This window comes from Barbatula barbatula (genome assembly GCF_947034865.1).
Source record: "Barbatula barbatula genome assembly, chromosome: 2".
Taxonomy (NCBI): Eukaryota; Metazoa; Chordata; class Actinopteri; order Cypriniformes; family Nemacheilidae; genus Barbatula; species Barbatula barbatula.
The window spans coordinates 22,115,960-22,142,563 of NC_136767.1; the positions used below are offsets into that span (position 1 = coordinate 22,115,960).

The following is a 26,604-nucleotide window of genomic DNA, read 5'->3' on the forward strand; positions in this document are numbered from 1 at the left end:
TTTGTACTATTCTTATTTACTGTTAATATACAGGACTTTTGATAACCCAAATTAAAGTTATTTGACAAATGAATTATTTAAGGAGCAAATGTTCTCACGCTATGCAGGGCACTGGTGTCTCTTGTTGACGTGTCATGTCAATTACGGTATTACTAATAGCAACTGTTTGATGTATAGCTTATTTTTTGTCATGTGTAAGTCACTTAAAAGTGTCAGTTAAATGAAAAAGTATACCTTAATCATAGAAAATCACTTTTTACACTGAACAAAAATAATCCCCCACCCATATAAGATCCATAATATTATCTAAAAGGCCAAAGATGATTACATCATGTATTATCTTGGACAAATGAAATGCTATCAAGGCTTTATTTCAAAATATTGTTCGATCATATCTCATTTCGCCAGAGTTTATTATTTCAGATCATGCAGTTGACCTAACATGTCATTATTTCCCGCTCTGTATCTGTGAGTCCGTTTGAAGGAAGAATTCTCCGTAGACGTTAAGGGGCGGTTTCCCGGACGGGGCTTAAAACTAGTCCAAGACTAACTTAAATGTTAAAGGTGTCTTGATCGAACTAACATATCATTTAAAAGGTCATTGCCATTGTTTTGTTGAGTTGCACACCAGTAATGTTTTTTAAAACAACTTAAATATCCCAATTTAACTTAGGCCTAGTCCTGGTTTAAGATAATCCCTGTCGGGGAAACCGCCTCTTAATGTGCTTTTTAAATAAATGATTGAGGATTAATTTTGAAATGTTTATTCATACACATTTCACTCTTTTCGTTCTTGTGTGTGCGGGTGTGAGAGTGTGTGCGTGCCGGAGAGTGTGTGTGTGACTGTATGTGTAGTCGAGGGAAAATGAGCGACGTGTGTGTTTGTCGTGTGGGAGGATGTGTAGAATTAACACGCCTGTCACAGAAGTGTGAAGGGCCCTATATCAAACCCCGCCCCTCGGCCAAAGCGATGCTGTGCGCTTTTGATGCGCTAATTAGACGCACGACTAGCAGGCATTCAACGCTCGCTTTACAGCCACAGAAATGTAATCTGTGTTTTCACAGATCAGCTCGGCTTATCGGGGGTTCCTCGCTAAGCTCTTGCGCGTCTAACATTGGTTAGTTATGCACCCTCGCAGAGAAGGCTGTCAGTTGTGAGAGGGTTTGAGCTGAGCTCTTTTTTAAGGCCACTTTTGGTTTGACTTAAGATCTGCTTAATGAATTGGGAAGGGGCCAAAGCCTGATGTCTTTGTGTTAGTCATGCACTTTTGTTCGGCTGATGTGTGTTTATGTTTCTCAAGCAGGGTATTGATTGTGTGTCAGCGTGTGTGGGATATAGGAGTGCATTGTGCAAATGTTGTGTGTGTTTGTAGTTTGTGAAAGTGCTCAGTGGGTTATGAAAGAATTAAGGATTTAACCCAAAGTATACATCCTATACACTGTACAGAATGCATGGCAGTAAATAAGTAATACGTGCATTTCTGACACATTCTCAGCACACACTTTGAATTGTCTATTAGCAGCTTGTGAAATCTCACTCACAACTCTTTAACCCAATTTTCCCATGTGATTCTCAGTTATGTCAGTTCAAATATGTAAGCAGTTTATTATTCCAAATTCTTGCTGCCTGTTCTGTATATTGTTTATTAGTAATAGAATTATTCCCTTCCTTTCCGTTGTGTGCTCTGCGGCTTCTATGAGCTGACGTTCCTTTCCGTAGTTCCAGTCAATGTGCAGGGCAACATAACCCACCTGCTGAAATGTTTGTGCTTGTTCAACGTCTCGGTATAAACCTGAGAAAGTTTAACAGGCCCAGTGCTGTATATCCCACCACATAAAGTCAAACAGGAAGTGCTGCATGGCACAGGGCCCCACCAGAGGAAGTGCAGCACGTGAGATGGAAAGAAACAAATTAACTGAGAAGTAGGAAGGAAATTATATATTTATAGAAGAGACGTTCTATTTGTCTTTATCCTGACTGCTTGTGTTTGCAGTTTCAATTGCTTTTCTTCATGTACGTTTTGCTAAAGTTTTATTATTATAAAAGTCAATTCAGTATAGTTTTATTTATATAGCGTTTTTCACAAACATTTTGTTGCAAAGCAGTTTTATGCAATTTTTAACATGGGACGTGGAAATATACATATTACAAATATTACATTTTAAGGTTTAATTTGTAATTTTTTGGAGGACCTATTGACAGAAATGCAAGATAATATACATAGCTATGTCTTTAGAGGTTTATAAAGACCTTACATAATGAAGCGTTATGTTTTTATTACCTTAGAATGAGCTTAGAATATATACATAAACCGCAGGTCCCCTTGCATGAAATTCGGCCTGTTGTTTCTACAGTAGCCCTGAACAGACAAACTGCTCTAAAGAGCATGTTTTCGTAAACATATCATCTCTTTTGGCAAAGAAGCGAAAACGTGACGTCATCTTATGCTGCGTTCACACCAAATGCTAGTTAAAATAATTACGCGATTAAATTGCATACAAAGTCAATGCAAGGACACAAACTTGTGCTGGGCGACGTGAATGATGCGAATCAGTTGGCGCAATTGCTGCGAACGGCCGTCAAACGTGTCTTCCGCACAAGTTACTTGCGCAATTCGTTTGATTTGCATATGGTGTGAACGCAGCATGAAATGTCGTCACGTTTTTTGCTTCTTTGTTGAAAGAGATATGTTCACAAAACGCTCTCTTTAGAGCAGTTTGTCTGTTCAAGGCTACTTTAGAAACAACATGCCGAATTTCATTTCCGCGGTGTGGGACCCGCACTCACGTGAAAATTACGAGCTATTCCTCAGAGTATTAAAGAACGAGGAATGCAATGTTTCACGTTTGGTGTGAACATAGCATAAGTTCTGTGTCGGCCTCTGTTCTACAGTGGAGTGAGCCGTTAGTTCCAGTTCACAAGTTCACCGCTAGATGGCACTAAATTTCATACACTGAATCTACAACATTTATTTTTAAAATATTTTTTTTTATATAGTTGTCAATCATCCCTCAAATTATATTGATATTAGAAAATAATATAATGATTTGGTTACCCTGGTCACTTCTTTGCCCTTCTTCCCTGTGTTAAATATATCAAAAGGATCATTGCTAAGGATACATTACAGCTTGTTTGGGGTGTATGTGTTTGGTTTTATTGTTTTTTATTCTATTTTTATAGGAGCCATTAAAATTGAACTATGAATCTGCCACATGAAACAGCAGTGTGTGTTATATTAATGACTAGAAAGTCTCTTTTACTTCATGTTTCCACACCTCCTTTTCTCTCCAGCTCACTTTTGTGGTTGTCTGAGACAGACAGACGACCGCAAACGTCTTCAAATACTCCATGTGGTTATGATGTCACTCTGATATTCTAATTGTGGTTTCCTCGAGCTTATTTAATGTTGAGACTCTGATTAAGCAAACCAGCAAACCAACACAAACCTGTGTTGCCCTGATTTCATTTGCAAACATTTGTACTGTAGGCGTTTGTTTGTGTGTATATGTCTGGATCTGTGTGTGCTGACGTGGTGGATGACACAGGAAGAGGAATAGAAATAGAAATGGTTTTGATTAGAGAGAGGATTTGGATGAGCTTTACATACGCGCGCACACAGACATGCTTATTAGAGTCACGCTCTGTAGCACTGCTGTTGAAACTTATAGGATAAAAGGATTAGTAAGAAACCAGTTGACCGCAGGGAGGTTGTGTTACAATAGAACTGCAGCGATTCCCAGTTGTGCATTGAGGACTGTCGGGTTGCATTTATAGTTCGAAAATAAATGTGAAAGGTATTATTTCTGTTCCTATGAAGATAATTGAAGTGTTCTAGAGAAAAATTGAGGTGCTTTCTCTTTCAAAAACCCTAGGGGGTCGAGGGTGGTTGCCAGCATATTGCTATTCAGTTGCAGATGTGTTCGGAGTTGTTTTTAGCTCAATGCTGAGGTATTTTCTACATCGATATTAAAGGAATAGTTCACCCAAAAATGAAAATACTTTCATAATTTACTCAGCCTCATGTTGTTCAACTCAAGTGAAGATATAGCAATGTCATTGAAACAGTTAAACTAACTTTTAAGTAAATGTAACTTGAATAGTATATCACAACGGCACATATCTAAAAACCTTGTCCAGTTTACACATGATAATACATACACAACATTAAATTCTTACAAATATATATGTGCAACACTTGAAATTACGTTGGTTACTGAAAATATGAACGTAAAATGCCAAACATAGATTTATTTGTTCACACTGTTGTGTTGCTGCCATTTTTTTGTCTGCAGACAGACGGGTAGTAAAACGCTTTATTAGACTGAATGCTGTGACACAAGGCTTTACAAAATTAAGGCTGATGCCATTGGTGCGGATGAAAGACTAGATGGTGTATGTATTCAACACTGGAAGGGTGATGTTGTGTTATTTTATTTGTGCTGGATGTGTTCCACATCATCTGTCTAAAAAGCTGCCCTCACTGAAATACACCGGAAACAGATCGTTCCCTTTCTTGGCCCTTTATCAGTTGTGTGGAAGTCAATGGCATGCTGGTCTTAAACCCTTGTTGTATTTGTAGAGCTGCTGTTGGGGCTTTGAATGACTCCACTTCTCTCACAGCAGATATACAGTGTGAAATATCTAGTTAGCTGGACAACAAGTTTCCTTTACTTGGCGTCTTGTCTATTTCTTCTTTACATCTTGTTACCCTAGAGGTGTGTTTCCGGCCATTTTTGTTTGGGATTTTGCTGAATCCACCTATAAAGATTAAGTTTTTATATATTTACGGTAGGAAATTGACAAAATATCTTCATGGAACATGATCTTTACTTAATATCCTAATCATTTTTGTCATAAAACAAATCTTACAATGTTTTGTTGGCTATTGACACAAATATATCCGTGTTACTTATGACTGATTTTGTGGTCCAGGGTCACAATTACTCAAGACCATGTTGTTTCTTCTAGACACCTCAACTAAAGATCTTTTAAAATTGTTAAAAGAAAAGTTTGTGACATGCCTTAAGTTTATAATGGTGAACTCGGTTTTAGTTCCTTGTAGAAAGAATAGGGTTTTCTGTCTCTCTCTTTATCATGATAGAGTTTCCCTCTCTGTCATCGCAGAGAAACCGCGTGGTGAAAGAGACACTTAGGGAGAAGAGAGAAAGGCTGGGCAAAATCCAAATAAGCATGTTTTCCTTTGACTGCTGCCTGGCATCAAGGCCGAAATAAGTGAATCTCTCTTTCTCCCTCTCTGTCGGGTGCTAGCTCTGGCAGAGGAAACTATGGGTTAAGATCGCAGTTCTCTCTCATTCTATCTTAAACATTTGTTATTGGAAGATACTGTTTGATGAAATCACTTTCAAAGAGAGAAAATACAGGCACACACAAGACATTTAGGACTATAAGGTTTTCAGAATGAAGTTTGTATGATGTGATGACTTGGACATTTTGACAAAGAAATTCCTTCATTGATCTTCTCTGGAAATAAGAGATAAGTGTACTGCAAGCTAAATATAAGCTGCAAATTCTGAATTTGAAATGTACATTTAAACATCACCGTCTGTTCAGCATTTAGGAAGAAATGCAATACAGTCATTAGGATAGGTTTTTTCTAAACATGAGCAGTTTGCATGTAACTAATGCAAAGTGTATGATTTGGACAAGTTCATCAAACCTGCTGTTCCTGGCATGAGTCCCAATGTTAGACATGAGTGGCTGACGTTTGTTTTTTTCCCCAAGGTCCTTGATCACGTCAGTCCAACCGCAAATGTTTGTGTGACACATTTGAGCATATTTTTGATGAGCCTGTCAAAATGTGATTCAGGCTTTGTAAAGAAACCGTTATTGAAAGCTAGCAGCACCAGCTATATTGGATCTGATAGCAGTCGACAGCAAAGAGGGCATTAACTGTAGGCCTACGTACTATGAAAGTCTTTGTTTCAGCAAAAACAGCCTGTTTAATTTTAAGGACCATAGAGTGAAAATAGTGAAAGAAGTCCAGAAGTGATTGACTTTACTTGTGGACCTCAGAAGAAATATTAAAATATGAACATTTCCAATAAATTTCTTTATAGTTTACGTTCTATGTTAAGAAACTCGAGTGTTTTTGGGCAAAACACTGAGGCTTGTCAGACTGCCACAAGCTGCTGTTCCTAACTAGGACATTGTGCATTCAGTTCAAAGAAGCCCATATTTAACCAAACAAATGTCATAATAGCTAGTTGCTCTTCTGGGCAACAAAAACTGGTTTTTAGGTTTGCTTTCATGGAAGCCACCCAAAAGATCAATTGGTATCTCGTGTATAGTATATATGTCTGTGGTTTGAGAGTGGTACATTTTTCTGGAAGAGGTTCGAGTGTTATGGAGAGGTTGTGTCTGTTTGAGGACTTGTTTCTTTTTCCCTGCACTAGACTAAAATGTGAATAAGATCTCAGTGGTGAACCTCTAAGGGTCTGAATGCTACGGTCCAGCCCAGTTGGCTTTAACACTATCATTAGGGCTTTGTGGATTAGGTTGGTTTGCTAAACTTATAAATCCCCATATTCTTGGAGTTCATTGTACAAAGATAGCAAAGTGCCAGATTCCAGGCATTGCTTGTGGTGCCTCCATATGCCTTTTGAATCCAATGGACTTAGTTTTTTCATTCTACTTGTTGAATGGATGTTTATCAGTTTTTCATAGAATTATGATTAATCTCATCTAGTGTTTGTTTGCCTTTTGTTGACTTGTGTTCTTACAAAATAAACAAACTCTCTCCCAGTTTCCCTTCTCATGACATCTGGACATCCGTTTATTGCTTTCTCTCTCGCGCTCCCTCTTTCATTTAATTTCATCTTTAGATCTTTATGTTAATTCATCCTTGGTTTATTTCCTCTGTCAATAGAGGTATCACTTTTATAGGAGGAAGTTAAATGAGTATGAATAGAATGGGACAAACGCTAGCGGCGACTTTTACCCGAAACTCTATATTGCGGTTAATTTGTGTACACTTTGTGCATCCGTGTTACAAAGAAATACTGCAGACAAAAGTGAAATATCTGTGTATGCTTTTTGCTGCTTTTTGCACAATATCAATTATATTTTTCATATAAGCATCAGCAATGCTTTCTCATTTATTCATTATAAGTTTCTTCGGACCCTCTTTTTCTGTTCCTTTCTCTTTTTTTAATGCTCTTCTATGTTCTCACCGAACCAGTGCCAAACCAGAGGCCCAGCTCCCACAAATGGGCACCACACCCGACTCTTCTTTTACACATGCTTGCTTGTGAACCCAGTGGGGCCACATACAGTATATTGTAAATGTTTATACCCCATGCTGCCTGTTTGATCGCTTTCAGTTCAGACCAACTATTTTTGCATGACCTCATATTACATTACAGCAGAAGGTTGCGCAAAGCTCTGTTTATAGTATTTGGTACAAATTCAAGACATGCATTTCTGCATAATACCATCTTGGACCTGCACGTATTTTCATGGTGTTCCAGGGTGCTTAGTGGTAGTTAAATTCGGTAGATAAATCAGGAATCATGGAGGTTGGACTCTATTTTTTTTTTTATGAGTAACAAAAAGTTTAATTTCATGAGACATTTGTCAGTTATTTAACATTGTATGTGTATTCACATATACCTATATATTGCATATTTAGTTTTTGAGGAGTTATGTAAAAATGGCACCGACCTTACATATCAGTTTCTCTCTCCCAGTTTCAAGAGATTTCATAGCATTCAATCATGACATTTCAGCGAGTCGCATCAAATTTACAGATTTTTTGCCCACATTGTTCAGACGTCTAGTAGCTTCGGGATACATCAGCTTTGCATACATCACGTCTTGTTTAATTATGATAACCCCGCAACCCCATCAACAATATATGGAAAAGAAATTTTCCTGCTGAGGTGGCATGATTTAATTTTCCATTTGCCCAAACTATCTCATAATCTGCCCACTGGGTGAAGTCATTTGTATCCATGTTTTCCTGTTGGAAAACTTAAAAGTCCTGTTTTCTTAAAAGCTTTTATGAGTTAAGTGAGCCGTCTGGGAGGCAGCTGATAAAATGAAAATTGCTGAGTAGGAAAGAGATATTGTTGTCTAGTTCAATTATTTAGTAATATAGCTGCTGCTTAAATCATATTGCAGCTGGATTATCATGGCAGACTTGCAAAGACAATAAATATTTATAATTGAAAAAAAAGTTTGGTTATTACGTTGAAATAATGGAGGAAAAACATATTCTCATTACATTAATACAAATAGCCACAACTAGTGAATTTCCCATTTGTTTATAGTCTGGTATGCAATTTAAAACCCTCCATAGCACTATTCCTCAGCGACCTGACCTCCAGTGACCCTCCGGTTTGACTCCCTTGTATTTTGACTAACCATCGAGGAAGAATCTGGGTGTGTTGTCCTACAAGTCTCGCACGGTCAGATCACAGCTGTTTGATGTTCCTCTCGCATTTGAATATCCCCACATTGCCCTGCTCTTTCATCCCATTCCATCCCAGTACAGCTCTTTTTCCTTCTATCTTTCATCCACCCCTATAGAGAGAGAGAGAGAGAGAGAGACCGATGGGAATGGGCTGGGGATATGTGTGGAAATTCTAAGTCTCTCTATCTATCTCACCTAACACTCACTGGCCTGGTCTGCTTTATGTCAGTGAAAAAGAGTGTTTGGAGAGTGTTTGTATGCATCTGTGTCGTAGTATTCGCCGGAGAGTCAAGCAGAAGCCAGAATGGGGAGAAGTGGGAGACTGCTGTGCTGGAAAATGATTTTGGTTATTATTTGTTTTATAAGTCTTTAAACCTGACTCTTTCTTCTGTGGAACAAAAAGGAAGATAGTTTGAGAAATGGGTCAGTGGTTTTGTGTCCATACAATGGAAGTCAATGGGGGCCAATGTTGTTTGGCTACCAGCATTCTTCAAAATGTGTTCTGCAGAAGAAAGTGCAAAAAAGCCAGTAAAGAGGACAAACAGCAGAGGCAATGTGATGTAGCGGCGTGAAGAGTTGCTGTGTCAGGGTTGAATGGATGTTGCCTCTTTTTACAGGAAAATTAAAGGTCAGCAGGCCAGAAAGATTTAGTAGTGTGGGCTGAAAGTGAACTTCCGCTGTAGGCACTCCATCTCATGCTCCATAAACGGCTTCTGCTGGTGACTCTTGAACTTGAGAGAGAGAGAGAGAGTAAACAGTACTTTAAAGAGATAGTTCACCCAAAAATGATAATTCTGTCATCATTCACTCACTGTGAATGTCATTGCATCATTGAATCAGATGTTAAAGGTTCTTTATGGAACCAAAAGGTACCTCTATGACATCGAATACCCTTTTGAAGCAAGAAAGAAAGGAGAAAGAATGAAAAAGAAAGGAAGTCATGCAGGTTTGGAATGAGAAGAGTGTGGGTAAATGATGACAGAATTTTAAGGGTGAACTATCCCTTTAAACTGTGTTTGCAGGTTTGGCTATACTTGTCTCATTTTATTTGTAGGGACATTTAGCTTTCACATGTCCAACACAAGTGAGATCATTTTAGGTGGTCCTCATTAGAAAAACAAGCTCACAGATAATGTTGTACTTTACTTCGGTCTAATCTAATAACATCTAATAATGTCAACAGATTTGTACGAGGGTTAGCTTTGGGGCAGTTTTACAGTTGGGGATTGAAAATATCATTAACCTTGTATGAAAACAATAGAAGTCTTGGATATGTCCTCACTAATATAGTTAAAGAAACCTGTGTTAGATGAGGGAATGATGTAAGACCAGCTCACTGTGTCATATTAGGCCATGGCTCTGATTCTTCTCCTCTTGTAGTGTAGAAAGCCTTCATGTTTAATTTAAGAAGGATTTATGCTGAGTACCAACACACTGGAAAGGGGATTTTAATACCGGGTGAAGCAAAGTCATAGCAAACAGCTTAAGTGTTGTCAGATCAGCCACGAAAGACGACGCTTCAGTGTCCTTTGTTCTTCAAGAACCGACACTGGGAATCCATCCACCTGTGATACAGACCAGATGCAGTAAAACAAGGAAAGAGAAACAAGGATGAAGAGTTCGAGGTGAGATGTGATCAGATAAGATGCAATTACACTTGTCTAGATAACACAAGGAACAAGAGGGAAGATGAAAGGTTGTGTGTGTCTCCTGATAGCAGAAATTGAGAAAACAGATAAGAAACCTGTCAGGGTGACAACAAGAGCCCTTCTCTCTTTCTCTCACACACACACACTCTGTTGTTGGCAAACAGCAATTTAGCTCGCTTCCAGCGCTTACAACTTCACTATTGTCTTGTTTCTACTCATCTGTGTGGGTGCCTGGACTCAAGCACACATAAACACGCACACCATTCAGCCAGTAGCCTGGAGAGCTATGAGGAGACTGACCTCAGCGCTCAGTGTAAATGGTCATCTCAATGTTTAGATTCATGTTAAACTAACATGATGTCTAGAGCTCCATGCAGACGGCTTCATTAAAAGAAACAGCTGGGTCAGCTGGACCTCATTGCTCTCGTATAATGAGTCTAAGGCCGACTAGAGATAAGCTGTGTCTTTTTTCAACTCCGTAGTTCCCCAAGATGTGAATCAGGATATCTTAATATGAGCAAGATCGATAATATACAAACGTAACCCTACATAATGGCATTCATTATACTAGTATGATTAATCAACGGGACATTCCTAAAAATAAAACACAGGGATTTGTGCTTTTAAATAACACGTGGGTTTGTACTGTTGCATGGGGCATGCATACTTAGTATTTCTTGTTTCAGTATATGATGACTTGCTGCTATATTTGGCAAAATGTGTAGTAAAGAAAACAGACTGCATGGAATTCTGTATCCCTCTTAACCTCCCATGTCCAGCGTGACAAATTTACTTTTAATGCGTTTTGCAGATGTGTTTATGTCAAGCAATTCGCAGTGCACAAAATTCTTTCATCATTTACACATGTCATTTCAAACCCCCTTGACTTATTTTCCTCTGCAGAATGCGCAATAATATATTTTGAGGAACGCTGGTAACCAAACAACACTGGCCCACTTTGACTTCCATCGTATGGACACAAAACCATTGAGACATTTTTCAAAAATATCTTCTTTTGTGTTCAGAGTCATATTCAGGTTTTGAACCACATTTCAAGCAACATTTTAGCACATTGAACTCTTTAAGGTTAACACTTTGCCAACTCTTTTCCTGGGAATTTAGTCTGGTATTGCCCTCAGTATTGCTAACACTATATGCTCTACCAGTTGAGCTGTTTTTAATGTTTTTAGGGCATAAAAATACGATTTTTACTTTTAAAGTGGGTGTTTAATAGTATAGAATGATGCACTACTGTCCCCTGTAGTTTTAGTTGTGCAACTATGCCATCAAAACCCATGTAGAAATGCAACTTAGGATTTATTTGAGTCTATGGTAACTAAAGCTCACTCAATGATTTAAGTGTAGTACTGTATGAAACATCTGAGTATATTATTTCCCTTTTTCTTTTTTTTTACAATTTTGTATTTACATTTATTCATTTGGCAGACGCTTTTATCCAAAGCGACTTACAAGTAGGAGAGCATAAAAACATTTTGAAGGCAATGTGGAGTGTAAAACTAGTATTCAATAACTGTTTAATCCATTCTGTTATATATATAGTGGTCAGTCTTAGATACGCTTAATAGGACTGGGTGTAATTATGCCACTATTTCAGCACAGTTCAACTGCCCAATAGGACATTTCCCACGCCTTATGCAGGTGGAAGCAGTCAAGAATATGAATACAGGAAAGGAGGTGTAAGGTTTCACTGGTTCGTCGGGTAGGGATCCTCTTTCTTTACCATTATCAGAGAGACATCTCGTGAGTTGTGTCCCAATTTCATCACATTATCCTGAGTGAAAGATGCCTTTTTTGTGAGGTGCTGCTTATAATGCCCTTTGTATGGTTCCCATCAACCCGACACGTCGTCAGGTGTGCACCTCAGCCCCTTTATCACAAGGCAGCCTCAGCCAAGGGAGGCCCACCGCAGGTTGATCAGACCTGGGTGTGTGTCTCATTGTTATAAGGTCATCTGGCAGCCCATGCTGTGTCCATCCGCCTAAGCCACAGCCATTGGCTTCTTCTTTCTGCACTGGACCTGTCCTCTGAGTGTGACCTATTTGTCAGCTATGGTGACCTTAACCTGTCCAGTGAGTAGTGACCTCACGCTCTGCAAGTCATGAACACATATACACTAGAAGCAGTGGGCAGCTATCAATGCAGTTCAAAGGCACCACAGCCGTTACCCACCGGCCCTGAGAATCGAACCGGCAACAGCAGCGATCAGATGTACGTCCCCCCAAAATGTACGCAATGTTCATTTTTGGATGAACCATGACTTTAAGATTCAAACGATTTATTTTTATGAATTATTCAGAACATAGTTATTCAAAAGTATTTCGTGTTCTCAAGCACTCTCTCTTTATACAGGTGTCTCTGTTCTGTTTTACTGCTGTCCTATTTTAGTGTGATGGTAGAAGCTCTGAATGTGTACCACACAGTTCACATGAGTTGACAGAATTCCTGCACGCAAGGATTGTGTTTCTCTGTATGCATGGATGTGTTCATATCTTTTTCTCGTATGCGTGCCCTCTCATGGCAGTAATCTGCAAATAAAGAGAGATTCAAAACAGATCAAATTTAGAACCCGAGAAATAAACAGCAGAATGTGTGGCGCGCAGCGATCCATTTAGAACATAAAGCAAAGCCCCGCTTCAAACCCTGTAATGTTGTAGCTTTGTATGTTTCATTGGGTTTTAAATGAGCTAAACACATGGAGACATCGATGCATAATTGCTCATGCAGTGTTGTCACTTTGGCCAGCTATCACCACAAAAGACACAGCTACTGTTCTGAAGACAGCAATATATTTAATGTAGTCTATGGCCACCCTGAAGTACAGCCACCACTTTAACTTTTACTTTAAAACTAATTACACACAAACTGGCACGCACACATGCAGAGACTCACTAAATGCTTTTGGTTCACTGGGCGTGTGCTGAATTCAGACCTGTTTTTGATCTGTGTTGTATTATCGTATAGCATATTGCATATCTCATTATTTGGCAAGTTATCGCATGTTGCATTTTTCTTCAATACTGTGCAACTCTTAAACAATAAATAGGTCAGCTTGATTTTGAGCTTTAACGGAGCGAGTCGCAGCGTGCAATACGGCAGACGACCGATGTATAGCGGCCCATAGAAACAGATGCTAATGTGACATCTAGTTATTTATATCTATGGTTGTTCATATATACAGGAAGATACCAAACTCACCCCATTGGTTTAATCGTTGGTTTAATGTTACTGCTAAAACATTAAAACCGTTTATAAACTCTTGAGGGAAATTGTAAAATGCGTTTGGGATTACCTGAATTATGAATCGCAGACGCCTTTTGTCTTTAACATATAAGAATTTAAATAAGTATTTGCACATATTATACATGTTTTTGTATATAGTTGCACATATTTGACAGTAGTTATTCTCTTTTGAGTGGGTGCGTTTGTATTTTTGGTTGTTTTTTTGAGCCACAGTTTTTGTGCGCTGCTGCTAAGGATGTGTATGTTTGTTTTTGAGATAGAAGGGGAGGGAAGGAGGCGAGGTGAGGTGAGATGAGTGATTTGTTGAATTCTGTTACTCCTTTCCAAGATAGCGATCAGATCATTTTTCCAAAAGATGCAAACATTTCCAATTCCGCAGGATCTGAATCATATTTGGAAAATCATATTGATGTAAATCCTAAAATCTCAAGGTGAAATCCTAAAATGACATGTGCAGGCTATTATTTTTCTTTGGAATATCTGACAACAGGTGTTCTGAAGCATTTGCAACAGTTTATCTCATTTAATTATATGAGCCCTATTTATCACAGCTCTTGAAAGCTGTCATACTTCTCACCCTCAGATGCATTGTCCATTTACAGTTCTCCGTTTGATGTGTTTGCCACAAAACTGACAATTTATTGACATGTTCTATTTCAAGGTTGTCTTTACGTATTTCTATTATTGTTTACTTTTTCCGTATAGGAGAGTGTAGTGTATACCATCTGCACGGCATCATCATCCCGAGGGACTAATAACCAAAGGTTGCAAACTGAAATCAAAGGCATCCCTATTTGAAACCGTTGCGGAATTCTCATTTCTACAGGGATCGTGATGTGAGAGTGTGTTCAGAAACTGTCGAAGTCAGCCATGAGATCTTCTCTTACGAATTCCGTTTAATCTTAGGGAGACGAATCCAAACCTCTCGTCAACCTATCACATTAGACTTTTAAACACAAGCCTCCTGACTAAAAGTCAGCTTTTCCGAACACTTCAAATGAAGATTGTCGAAATTCCAAAGTGCGTGTCCAAAGTTTTGGAAAGAAAACGGCCTGAAAATGTGGGGCGGGAGGTTTCTGTACCGTTAGACGCCAAAACATTGGATCATACGATCACACACAGTTCAGTGAGAAATCAACTCCATGGCCTGAAGTGAAGATATTCATGAAGAGTGAAATGGGGCACAGTAAATCAGACACTTTCCACGCAGTTTGATGAGTTAGAGTGAATTCATAACCGCAAAGATTAATGCAGGTTTATGATCTGTGGAGCTAGGATTTGCTGAGAGGGAAGCTGGAATGGTGCTTCCCGTGCCTTAAGTTCCTGGCCAAAAGAACCGTGCCGTCATAATGATATAGTTTCTGGATTTGACGCCATATTTATAATGTTTCTGTGGTAACGGAGGGGGTTGTAGATGTTTTTGTTATTTTTGGAGAGGTTAAAGGTGGGATGCGATCTGGCCATCTGTGCGGCGCTCATACGGCCTGAAGGTCTTGTTAAAAATCATTCTGTACTTACAATGCAGCTGGTGGCCAAAAATACTTGAGTTTGCTTGGTACACAGTGTGAGCGAACACAATAAAATCTTACTAGGATGTTACAACAGAGGCACTATAGATTAAAAGGACAGTTCACCCAAAATGAAAATTCTGCCACGAATGACTCACCCTTGTCCCAAACCTGTATATATTTATTTGTTTGGTTGAACACAAAGAAAGATATTTAGAAGAATGTTAACTGAGATTTCCGGGGCACCATTGACTACCATTGTAGAAAGCATTATTATCATTATTTTTGTTTTGTTTTTATTATGGTAAATGCAAAAGAAAATATTTTTAAGAATTTCGAAAATCACATTCGCTAACATTCTTCGAAATATATATTTTTTGTGTTCAACAGAACAGGTTTGGAACAACTTGATGTCAAGTCATTCATGACAGAATTTTCAATTTTGGGTTTCATTTTCAATACAGTTACACAGATTTGACATTACTGTGGTCTTACCATGGATAAAGTTTGCTTAAAACTGATGCACAATCTTTCATAAAAGTCTACATTATTGTGATAAAAGAGCAGCAACAACAACAATAGGATAAAATACACCAATGTCAAATGTATACCAATATTTATCAAAAGGCAAATTGTCGCCCTTGGAATCATAAGATTCTATCTGAATTCTGAGCAGTTTTGAGGTAACAAGCTGTAAAGTTTTTACATTCCATTCGACTTTGTAGCTAAAACAGTAAAAAAAACTTTCACATAATGTAAATATGTTCACAGAATGAAAATATGTCAATAACTTTCGACCCAAAAAAATTCCAAGCCATCGAACTATTGCACCACTATTGAATAGTTCAAATGTCAACAGAGTCTATGGTTGCCAACATGACAATTAAAACATGATGTCATAGATATTCTTTAAATTAGTATTTTACAATAGTTTTTATTCTGAAATATTTCAAATTAGCATTTTGCCACGTTCACTTTCTGAGAGACTGAGTTCACAGGCACTCATCTGGAAATTTCCGGACAGAAAATAAAAGACAATTTTGGACACGTTACAACAGCTCCCTTTCTTTGTTTTAATTTAAAGGCTTGTAAATGCTCCTTTTAGTTCTCATTTAGTTTTTTAAGGCCCTTCTCTTTGATGCTTATGTTAATTAGCCCTACTTGTGCGTTAATGAGCTGATTTTGTGAGTTCCTAAAAGAAGCAGGCGTTGTTTTTCTGAGCTGGTTTTGTGAATGTCTTGTGGTGGCGCGGCCGCTGAGCTGAGAGGTTTTTTAATGACTGCACAGTCTTTGGAGTGGCTGGTGCGGCTAGCTGAGATGATCCCCTCCCGGCCTGACTCTCTCACAAACAACATTTTGTGGCTCAGACAAGCTTTATTTGATAGCGTCCACCGATGAAAGGAAAGGGAGAGAGAGGGTCAGCTACTGAACTGCTAAAGTGAGTTCATATGACTAGTGCGAGCAGGGCAGAAGTGACGTGACACGGGTATTGGCAGAAGGTCAGTCAAGTTCACCAGACAAAGACATGAAAGTGGATCGTGTTTCACGGTTGGAGGAGGATCCCGGTCAGTATGCTTTGTGTTTCAGCCTAATAAAGAAGGACAAGTGGGCCAGCCCTCTTTCTGTTCAACATCTGTTTTCTTAGTGTGGGAGGAAGTGTCAAAGAACGGGAGGCGGTTCTGCGGTGTGGAACGTCTCATCTGAGGAGGTACTGCTGCTGGTCTACATGGTTACACATGCTCCCGGGGCTTATTTTAGATCTTCCACAGACACCACATGGCTGTTTGTCTCTTGTAGGAAAGTGTTCCCATCCTGTACACTTTCAAATTTGTTTCCACACACAGGACAGAGGATATCTAAACTGAAACAGTAGTTGTCAATCTCTTTCACAGACATTTAGAGAAACTTTACTGCTCGCAGAACGTTCTCCTACGCTTAAACCAGAAACTGTTATTTAGTTAACCACTTTTAGGATTTTTAAGTCAGCCACTTTGCAGGATTCTTTTTAGATTTAGGAGATATTGGTTTCTATTAATATCAAATCCTTAAAATGCAGAGAGCATAAAAAACATGATGTACCCCAAATCATGTTGTATCGAGATGCTTTTTATGTGATGGACAATAGACCAAATGGAAAAATCATATTAATGCTGATGATATTTAGACAGAGAAGCAAACTGCAAAAAAAATTATTACTCACTTGGCTTAAACAAACAAAAAAATTGTCGATGGGTAGGAATAATAAACTAAATACAAATTGAATTTAATAAACTAAAAGTTCAAGATTTTCTCTTGCTCTATTGCCAGATATTCTTTCTTCATTTCGAACCATAAATTGACACAATTTATGTGCAAGTAATTTGCTTCAGAAGTGACTTTATCTTTATTTGAGATTGGGAATGTCGAGATATTTGTAACGTAAACAAGACTTAAAAGGGAAAAAAGTTCTTTTTTTGCAGTGTAAAATTAAGGCAAATAGCGACTGCACCATGACAATCACCCCGCAACCACTCAAAACAACCTAGCATTGCGACTGAATCTCGACATCAATTACATCTTATTCTGAAATATCTAGTTTAGGTTGTAATTCCATCTAAAGGTTGTCATAAAAAAGAGAGCAAACATTGAAAACGAACCAATGCAAAACACTGGTTTTATGCTAAATTTAAATGCATCAGAATCAAATCAAGGCCATGAAATCCTCCTTTCTCTGGTGAAAACAAAGCCTTTTGTTTTCTGTGTTTACATCTGTCATTACATGATGTCAGAGAGTCACAACTGTTAGTTCATTTCAAATAAAGGCCACTTTGTTATAACAGCGTGCCGGGCAGATTTACTGTTGCTCCAGGGGTAGAATTAGACAGTTTTAGGAAAGAAGTTGTTAATTTTATTCAGCAGGGTGTTACCGTGGCGTAGAAGTCCAAAGAGAGACTAGTTCTCTGAATTGTTTTCAGGCCTTGTTTCTTCCCTTGAGAGCTTCACATGCAGCTTGGCACAGGTTTAACGGCAGGCGATTGTGCCAGCGTTGCTTCGGCCTATCGATGGGCTTCTCGTAACTGGTGTGTCCTAACGCACCAAAACACTTCAAATCTATCATCATTTACTCACTCTCACGTTGCTCTGCACCCGTATGATTTGTGGGGCGCTTGAGTTAGTGCCGCCATTCACCCCATTAGCAACGGTCCTGGTCCATAGGAATGTGTTCTTGGGATTTCAAATCTTGTTTGCGGCAAATTTTTGCTCTTGGCGCAAATGGACTTAACTTCGGAGGTAGCTGCCATGGTCTAAGCGGGAAAGAGTGATGTAAAATGTACAAAAAATACCAGACGTCTGTATGCTTTCCCTGTACAAGATTATAGGCTGTATATTCGTGCACATCTGGACCGTTTGACAGGTGCACATTCAGAGGAGGGGCGATTGTCTGATGCGGGAATGCTAATGGTTGTCACACACCGAATAAGAAACACTCACATTTTACGGCCTGTCTGTGAGGGATGGGCTCCGGTTGCATTATGGGTCATTTCTGCAGACAGACTGCCATGCACTTTAATAATACATATATAAATAAGAGCAACGTTACTGCCTACTGTCTCCGACAGCCAGTCCTGTTTTTTCCTTTTTTCCTTTTTTGCAGGTCAGCAATGCCATCAGGGTATAGTAAGACTGAGGGCTTGAGTGTGGTTGTGCGTGAAGTGTGTGGGCGTATGTGAAGTCAGACTGAAGTGTGTGTGTATGTGATCATGCCGGAATGTTGACTGATGAGGTGAGATGTATGTATGTGTGTAGGAGGTGAGTTCTCCCCCATCATTCCTCTTGCGTCACTCCTTCAGTCCGTCTGTTCTAGGTTGGCATTGGCCTGTTCCAAGACCTACACGTCTGCGCTAAGTAGGGCTTATTTTATTTTTAGCAGGTCATGTGCGAGAGTGTGTGCGATTTTGCTTATACGTCTGATCTTTGGATGATGTATAATCTATTCTTTAAAAAATCTCTTGGTAAAGACCTCTGCCCTAATGAGGGAGTGAGTTAACACGTTGAGTATCTGCTGAATAGACAAAGGTCAGAGGTTAGAGTTTAAAGGTGAACTGAATGAATGAATGAACAAGAAACATTATTAAAAACAGATTAAATGTCATGTAAAAAAGATTTGTATTATTGTATTTTGATGTCAAATATTTTAGTTCTGACATCTTTATTCTGCTTCTGGATTGTTTAATAAGTTATATAAAAAAGTAATGAAAAACAACTAAGCTCAAACTTCATAGGACAGATGTTTATGAATCTGTCCTATAAAGAATTGTCTTATTGATTGATAAATGAGATAAAAATATGAATAATTTTGTCTTGCAAGCATATTATTTTCTTTCAGAAGACATTTATTAACCTACTAGAGTCATTTGGATTACTTTAATAATGGACGTACATGTATGTGCATTTTAGGGTATTGTTATTTTGGCCCCCATAGGGGTCAACAAGATAACATGATGGTTTTTTAATATGTTTTAATATATGTGTGTTTGAAGAAGTCATATGCATCTGGGATCGTTTGCAGATCGAGAGTCATTTATGAGAGAATGACTCTCTTAAGTTCCCTTAAGTATCTATATCTTACAGATCAGTGACACCACAAGCTATTGAATAATAACGAGTACAGTCTTTTTCATATGATGATGTCACAACTGTTTTATCTTCACACCCCCACTGGTATAACATTAGCAGTCACTTTCATCCTGGAGGAATATGGACCTTACTGAGAGCTCAGAAACAATGGAGTCTGTGTTAGAGAGAGAGAGAGAGAGAGAGAGAGAGAGAGAGAGGGACTCACAGTTACTTACCCTATCTTAAAATACGGAGACTGCTTTCTCAGCAAAAGTGACCCCCGTAGACCTAGATGACATTCTATATGGCAGTTTCCTTATGAAAGAGAGCATGCCTTAATTTTACTTCTGCATCACACACACATACATACACACCTAATGTACCTCACCTGCTTTCATCACTGCCACCTGGTCTCTAATGAGTCTGTGGTGCTGATGTCAGCACTATTCGCTGACAGAGATGGATGGAGTCGTCTTATTTTTCCAACTTCAGTTTTCTCTACAGCTGCATGCTTGGCCAGCCTCATTTCTAGTCCATTTATTCAGGTTAAATAAGCCAAAGTGTGGAGACGGTCGGACTTTAAACCCATAATATTGATGATGGTCTGGCCATTATACTTTAAGTGTTTTATTGAGTTATCACTACTAAGACACGTTATCTATGTTAAGCTCATCAGGATGTAAGATTTGCATGATTTTAAATTTTTTGTCTCATTTTGCTGATCTGAGGTTGGTCATGCATTGTCTCTTCAAATGGATGTTCATCCTGAAAGCCAGTTCATAGAATTTTTAACCAAGCTGACATAGCAACAATAATGAGATTCCCAGAAGCTTCAGGGAACAAAAAACACAGACATCACTATTTCTTACGCACTAAACTGACTTTGCAATGGGATATTCAAACATAAGTTATGTATTGACAACTCTGTACCCGTATGTGTAAGTGATGATTGTGGTTTTGAAACGTATGACATGTTCTTAGATTCAATTGTAGGTTTAAAGATAAGACAGTAATGTATTTTAAGGAACATTTCTCTCCTGGCAAAATCACAGAGACTGAGTGTAGGATGAACTTTGTGTTATGTACTGTGAACACGTTTATTTTTATCCAGAAAGAAATATTTAGGGCTGACCTTGGGCCATTAATAACTTCAAGGCTGAGTAAGGAACAATAGACCTATGAGTTATAGTGACCCTCTAAATACCCATAATTCACACGGACACAAACCAACACACAATCTGCTTTGGGGGGCATGGCAAACATTTTGTTAAGGGCTCTTAACCCTTGAACTATCGTGTATTCAAGCTTTTCTGACCTCACAGAGCTGAGAGTGTTACACGGGAGACAGTATTATCACATGATCTGATCTCACTCAATTTCCCCTCTGCTTCTCAACTCGAGAGAACTTTGTTATTAAGAACCTGATGATAATATCAACCTTCCCCCCCAGGAGTATATGCACACACCCAAGAGTGGAGAGGTCAATCTCATAAACATTTGCAGGTTGACGTGACTCTTGGCACTGGTAAAATGAAGTATATTAATAGTCCAGAAAGATGTATTACAAATCGGTGGTTAGAAGGAGAGATGTGATATTTTGACCAAATCTTATTATGTATGACACTTGTAGGAACATACATTGATTCATATCCTGTGTATTAACAAAAATTAAAATACCTTTTTATAAAAATATCCATTCAAACATTAAAACACTTTTTTATGTTTACCCCCAAAAAACTAAAATCCTGTCATCCTTTATGATTTACTTTCTTTTGTTAAACAGAAACAAATATATTGTGAAAGATGTCTCAGTGGTTTTGTGTCTGTACAATGTATGTCAATGGGGCCAATGTTGTTTGGTTAACAACATTCTTCAAAATATATTTTTTTGTGTTCTGCAGAAGAAAGGAAGTCATACAGGTTTGGAATGAAAAAAGGGCGAGTAAATCATGAAAGAATTTCATAATTTAGGTGATTTTTGGATGAACCTCCCCTTTAAGGGAGATGGGTGTTAGCGTTTGCACATGTTTAGTAAAACATTTTTTTGTAGAGTTAAACTTGAAAAAGCTTTAACTAGCCCTGGGTTGAACAAGGCCTTTCTTTTGAAATCTCAGCTCCATTTCAGACTAAACGCAAAAATCATTAAGGGCAAAGCATTATGGGAAATTTCCTTTCAGTGTTATCCACAAACATACCCATACAAAGCAAATCCAAAGACTCCAAAAGGAAACATTTATCAAAGTGTTTCATGTTTTAACTGCAAAACCGTTACCATCCCCTTTCCTGGTCCTGTTTACCTACCAAGAAACATTTAGTCTATCTTGAATCCTGTTTTATTTTGCACACCAATACTGACAGCCAATGTATTTTAAAAAATAAGTGTCTTGTTTGACTTATTTCAATGCAGCATGTTTGTTCTTTAAATTTTCCTTCTCTGACCACATCACTCACGTTAACACTGAACTAACTTTCAGACCAGTTTTCCTACACCAGAGAGACCGAAGCAAGTACCCATTTTGTTGGTTATGGTTCTGCTTCTTCAGTGGTTTAGGTCACATCAGAGCGGCTGAAGAGATTTTCTCTCCATAGCCAGTAATGAAACATTAAAGCATCAGTTGTTTATGTCTGGAACACCTGAGCTTGCCACAGTCTGCCTAATATAAGAGACGGGGTTTGCTGAAGTAATCTGAAACAGGTCAGTCCAGGGAGTATTAAAACGTCTCACTACCTTGAAAAGAGCAAGCGAGAGAGGAAAATGAACCGAGGCCTATTCGAACAGCACAAGGAAACCATTGTTTTTGCATTTGAGCTCTCTTCTCCTTTCAGCCACATGTAACCTCTTCCTTCTCCTCAAGATCTACAAAAAGATTGAGAAAAACTGTCATAGAATCAAAAGCAGAACGATTTGACAGAAACTAAATTAAAACATGTAATCCCCAAAGATGAGTTTCACTTGTATTATAAAAGGACTGTCCTCATTGACGTGGCCCACTCCTGTGCCAGGGTTCTGGGTGGGCTTACCTGTCGGAAGGGCCCCTAAATGTCGTGTCTGTCTCTGCAGATATGAAAAAGCATTATTAGTGCTCTTCAGAGCATAACTATCCCTATACAGAATTAAATACATATTTGTTGTTTGGGTTCCAAATGGAAGAATTAGTAAATAGTTTTTTACCTGTGGTTCATAGCGTGTTGGTGGTCAGTTTTATCTAGTGCTTCACACCGTCTCTACAATAGAACGGTATAGATACAGTATTACTGTTTAATTGTGTGTCTGATATACACATTACAAGCTGGACTCTAAACTAACCAAATGATGGTTAAATTAGTTACTGCCATTACTCTTAGATTATAGATTGACACTATTCAGTCCACTCCTGTTTGCAGAGCACAGTCACATCTGTTTGGGCTCAAATGCTCTTAGCATGGTAAATCACAATAAAAAAGAATCATGCATTCTATGATGTGTATTGTATGATATGGTGTTGAATTTTTTCCAACATGACATTGTTTAATCCTGTTGTAACAGTCTCTTTGAGGGTTTAGCATTTTTATTTCTTTTCTTATTCAAATTTTATGTGAAAATTAGTTAAATTTTTAAGAGAAAGTAATTTTTAGTTTTTATTAATTTACAGGTTTCATGAAAACTTAAGGGGCGGTTTTCCCGGACGGAGCTTAAGCCTAGTTCCCGACTAACTTAAATGTTTGAGGTGTCTTGTTTTCAGTGCGATGGTTTTGACTTAAGATGCACACCAGTAATGTTGTCAAGTTTGTAAAGTATGTTTTTAATATGGACTTAAATATCCAGGCCTATAGTTTAAGCTAATCCCTGTCCTGGAAACTGCCCCTAAATGTTGTAAATTCTATAACAATTTGTATGTACAACCTTTTTTTATCAGAATCTTTTAGTAAACTTTTTTTTTCCAAAACATTTGTTAAATATTAGGCCTGCATATTGTGAACCCGATATGGTGTATTGTATTGAACCATAAACTGAGTGTATTGCACCTCTTTAAGAATGGAATCATAAATCTGTTTTATTTTTTATAACATTTCAACTTCTTTGTCCAGGGTCTTCAAGTAACCTGGTTGCTCAGGAAGCGGTACGGAAACATGCCTTAGTTCTGAAACCTGTTGGCAGAACATCAGAGCAGCTCTCCAGTAAGAACCAATCTCCACTCTCAACTCAAAACATGCTTGACTTCACCCACTTTGTATTCTGTAAATGAGCGAGAATGCCCCTTTCTAGAGAAAAAGGAAGAAACACCTTTTAAACGACTTTAACTGGACCCTAAGTCCTCTGTTGCAAGACACAATGAGCCATAATAGTGAACAGCCGCCTTGCGTTGGCAATTTTGAGTTTGCACATGCCCTTTCTGGTACTTTTCACAGCCGGATTACGGTCTAATTTTCCAGCATCTAGCTTTTATTTATTCCTGATCAGAAATGATGAGAACAATGACTAACTTTTAATGAGCTCACCTTGGCAAGGGCAGTGTGAATGCTGTTATTGATCACATTGATTATCATTTGCTTGTCTGTCTCCGCCTTTCATCTCTCTCTGTGTCTTCTCTTTCAGACTGTCTGAACTGCAGTCGTATCACCGCCCTCACAGATCGCGTCAGCTCTCTGGAGACAAAAGTAAAGTCACATCCTTCCCCTTGAGCTTCTTTCGGGGATAAATTAACTGTTGAATCACTTTTGCATGCAGTGCTTTAGTGGTGATGTACGATACAATTCGGTTTTCATGCATTTGAAATAAATTGCACTTTCCTTTTGGTCTTCCAGGTTCAGCTTCTTACTGCCCCTGCCTCAACCTCTGATAAAAACACGCAGAACAAAAATGAAGGGGAATCCTTGTCCCTTATGGGAGCAGAACCTGCCAAAGGCGCTCCTGGGGATCAGGGTCCTGCAGGTATATACGTGTATATATAACATTGTATTTATATATCAGAGTTACTTTTTGACACTGAATCCACTTCCACAGAAGCCAAATTACACAGAAAACTTGGTATGTGGAGATAACCCCACTTCAATTATACTGATAATCCCAAAATCCCACCCACTACTTAATTTATCTTCTCACACAATTGTTGAGGGTTTCACTGTGGAGGGTTAAAGTAGACTTAAGTTGTGTGTGTTTTCGATAGTGGGAAGGGTGACCAATTCATTGCTGTCATGGAGATTTAGCACTGAAGCGATAAGAGGATAGTGAAGACTTGAGGATATGTATTTGTCTAGTAAATCGGTAGGACGGCACTGTGTCACATGTGTCATTGTAGAGGTCCAGCAGCCAAACTGTTGCAACCAGACTTTTATTACGTTTCTGAATTACATAAGACGTAAATTACAGAAAAACGTAAATTATTCTGTAAAATAACCGCTGTTCTTGTGAATTTGTGGAGTTTTACTGTAATTTGACGATTTATTATTGGTAAAATTTCTTGAAAATTATGTGAAAATCTCCCAAATTGTTTTTTTAATTGGTTTCTTGACAGTACAGTAAAACATTAATCAATTGACCCTTTGCAAAGACCTCCCCCTTTCGCTATGTGTGACATCAGCCAAAGCGCTCCCAATGCACTTAAGAATATTTATCATGAAATAATCATGTGTACTTTCAGCCAACAGCAATAAGAAGGTCTGCAATATGCATTTAAAGTATAATTCAAGATTTATAAAGATAAAAAAAATAGATGGAAGCTATAGCCTACAGATCATAAAACTGAAAGCCCTGCATTACCTGGCGATCAAGAATCACTTTACTGCATTGATGAGCAACACTATTCCTGTAAAGCTAGGTAGCTTTTATTTACTTTTCACATCATTAAAATGCTAAATCGTATGTATTTTGAATGTCACATTCACTAAGTCAACCTAGCTAGCTGTTAGCTACTGTAACCGTAGCCTATAGTGTGCTAATTTAAGTTAGCTGTTACGATATAATGTGTGGTCAATGCCATTGGTTTCTCACACGTTTAGGCAACGGGTGAAACCGTGATTATGATCATAAAGATAAAATGTTTTCCTCTGATAAAGTTCTGGCTGTGTTCATGAAATGCAGTCCTTCAGTGCAGCCTGTATGATAGTCTATGAGGTAAAACTCCCGACAGGTCTTCTTGTATGAGTCTGTTTTAAGAAGTCTTTATTGTTGTACATTATGACAACTAAGGTTCCACAGCGACATGACTTTTAACTGGGATCATGTGTGTACAGTGTGACAGCCAGCAACAGTCGCAAAGGACTTTTTAAAACCACATAGTGTGCAGCCGGTTAAACACTATGGCTTCATTTTCTGACAAAATGGCAAATAGCAACAGGGGTGCAAAATAGCAACGTTAACGCTTGTTCTGTTTGAGCTTAGAATACATGTTAATACTTTGAGGAGGTACATTCAGGTTCTGTTTTTGTTCTTATGTTATATGGCTTTAGTAGAATTGTCAGGTTATGTAAAGATCAGGTTCCTCCATCGTTTACCTCTAATCCTCCCATCAATGCGAATCCTCCCATTTCTCCCATTTGAGGTCTCCCATTTCTCCCTCTGAAGACATCAAACCATATTTTACGAGACTTATGAATCATCATTGTCCTCTGAGTTTTGAAACCGTTCATAAAGCCGAAAGCTCTCATCTTAGTTTTGAAAGCTCTCAACACACTACTCCAGTCCCTTCCTCCCTTTGCTGACTTGGCAGACTGTTCAGTAAATCAAGGGCAATTCAATAACTTCCACAGAATACATATAATAGATTTGCTGTCCAGAAGTACTACACCTCTTCTTCGATCCAGTTTACACCCCAGAGCCACGAAGGCTTGTGGGTCATACACAGAAACTACCCAACAGGGGATTCAAGTGATGTACTTGATGAACAGATGGGGTAAATGATGCTTCCAAATGGAAGTGCTTCCATGGCAGGAACAAGAATGTTTGTGGAGCTTTTAAAATGCTTGTGGAGGCTTTCTCCGCCCACCAAAACCTCAAAAAAGTTTTGAAACATCTGGACGCCTCACTTGTGTTTATAGTAGAAGTAGTTTGAAGTCATAGCTGTATTTACATGATACATCTGCATCCGGATTTCCAGCATTAATGATGTTGTGAATCAGGTCAAGTGTTGCAGATGTGTTTGCAAACACACCAGACTTTGTGATCGAAATGCAAATGCG

At 38.5% G+C, this 26,604-nt stretch overlaps 1 protein-coding gene across 4 annotated transcripts in view; it reads left to right on the forward strand.

Annotated features, from left to right (window-relative positions):
• Positions 1–26,604, forward strand: part of emid1 (EMI domain containing 1) — a 60,615-nt gene that overhangs the window by 19,704 nt on the left and 14,307 nt on the right. For all 4 annotated transcript variants that reach the window (XR_013786310.1, XM_079450816.1, XM_079450814.1 and 1 more), the window contains exons 4-6: positions 23,515–23,604; positions 24,023–24,084; positions 24,232–24,358. Coding sequence is in view for 3 of the 4 variants with exons in the window: in XM_079450816.1 (XP_079306942.1) it covers positions 23,515–23,604; positions 24,023–24,084; positions 24,232–24,358 (279 nt within the window). In the remaining variant the exon portion in view is untranslated. The remainder of the gene's footprint in view (positions 1–23,514; positions 23,605–24,022; positions 24,085–24,231; positions 24,359–26,604) is intronic.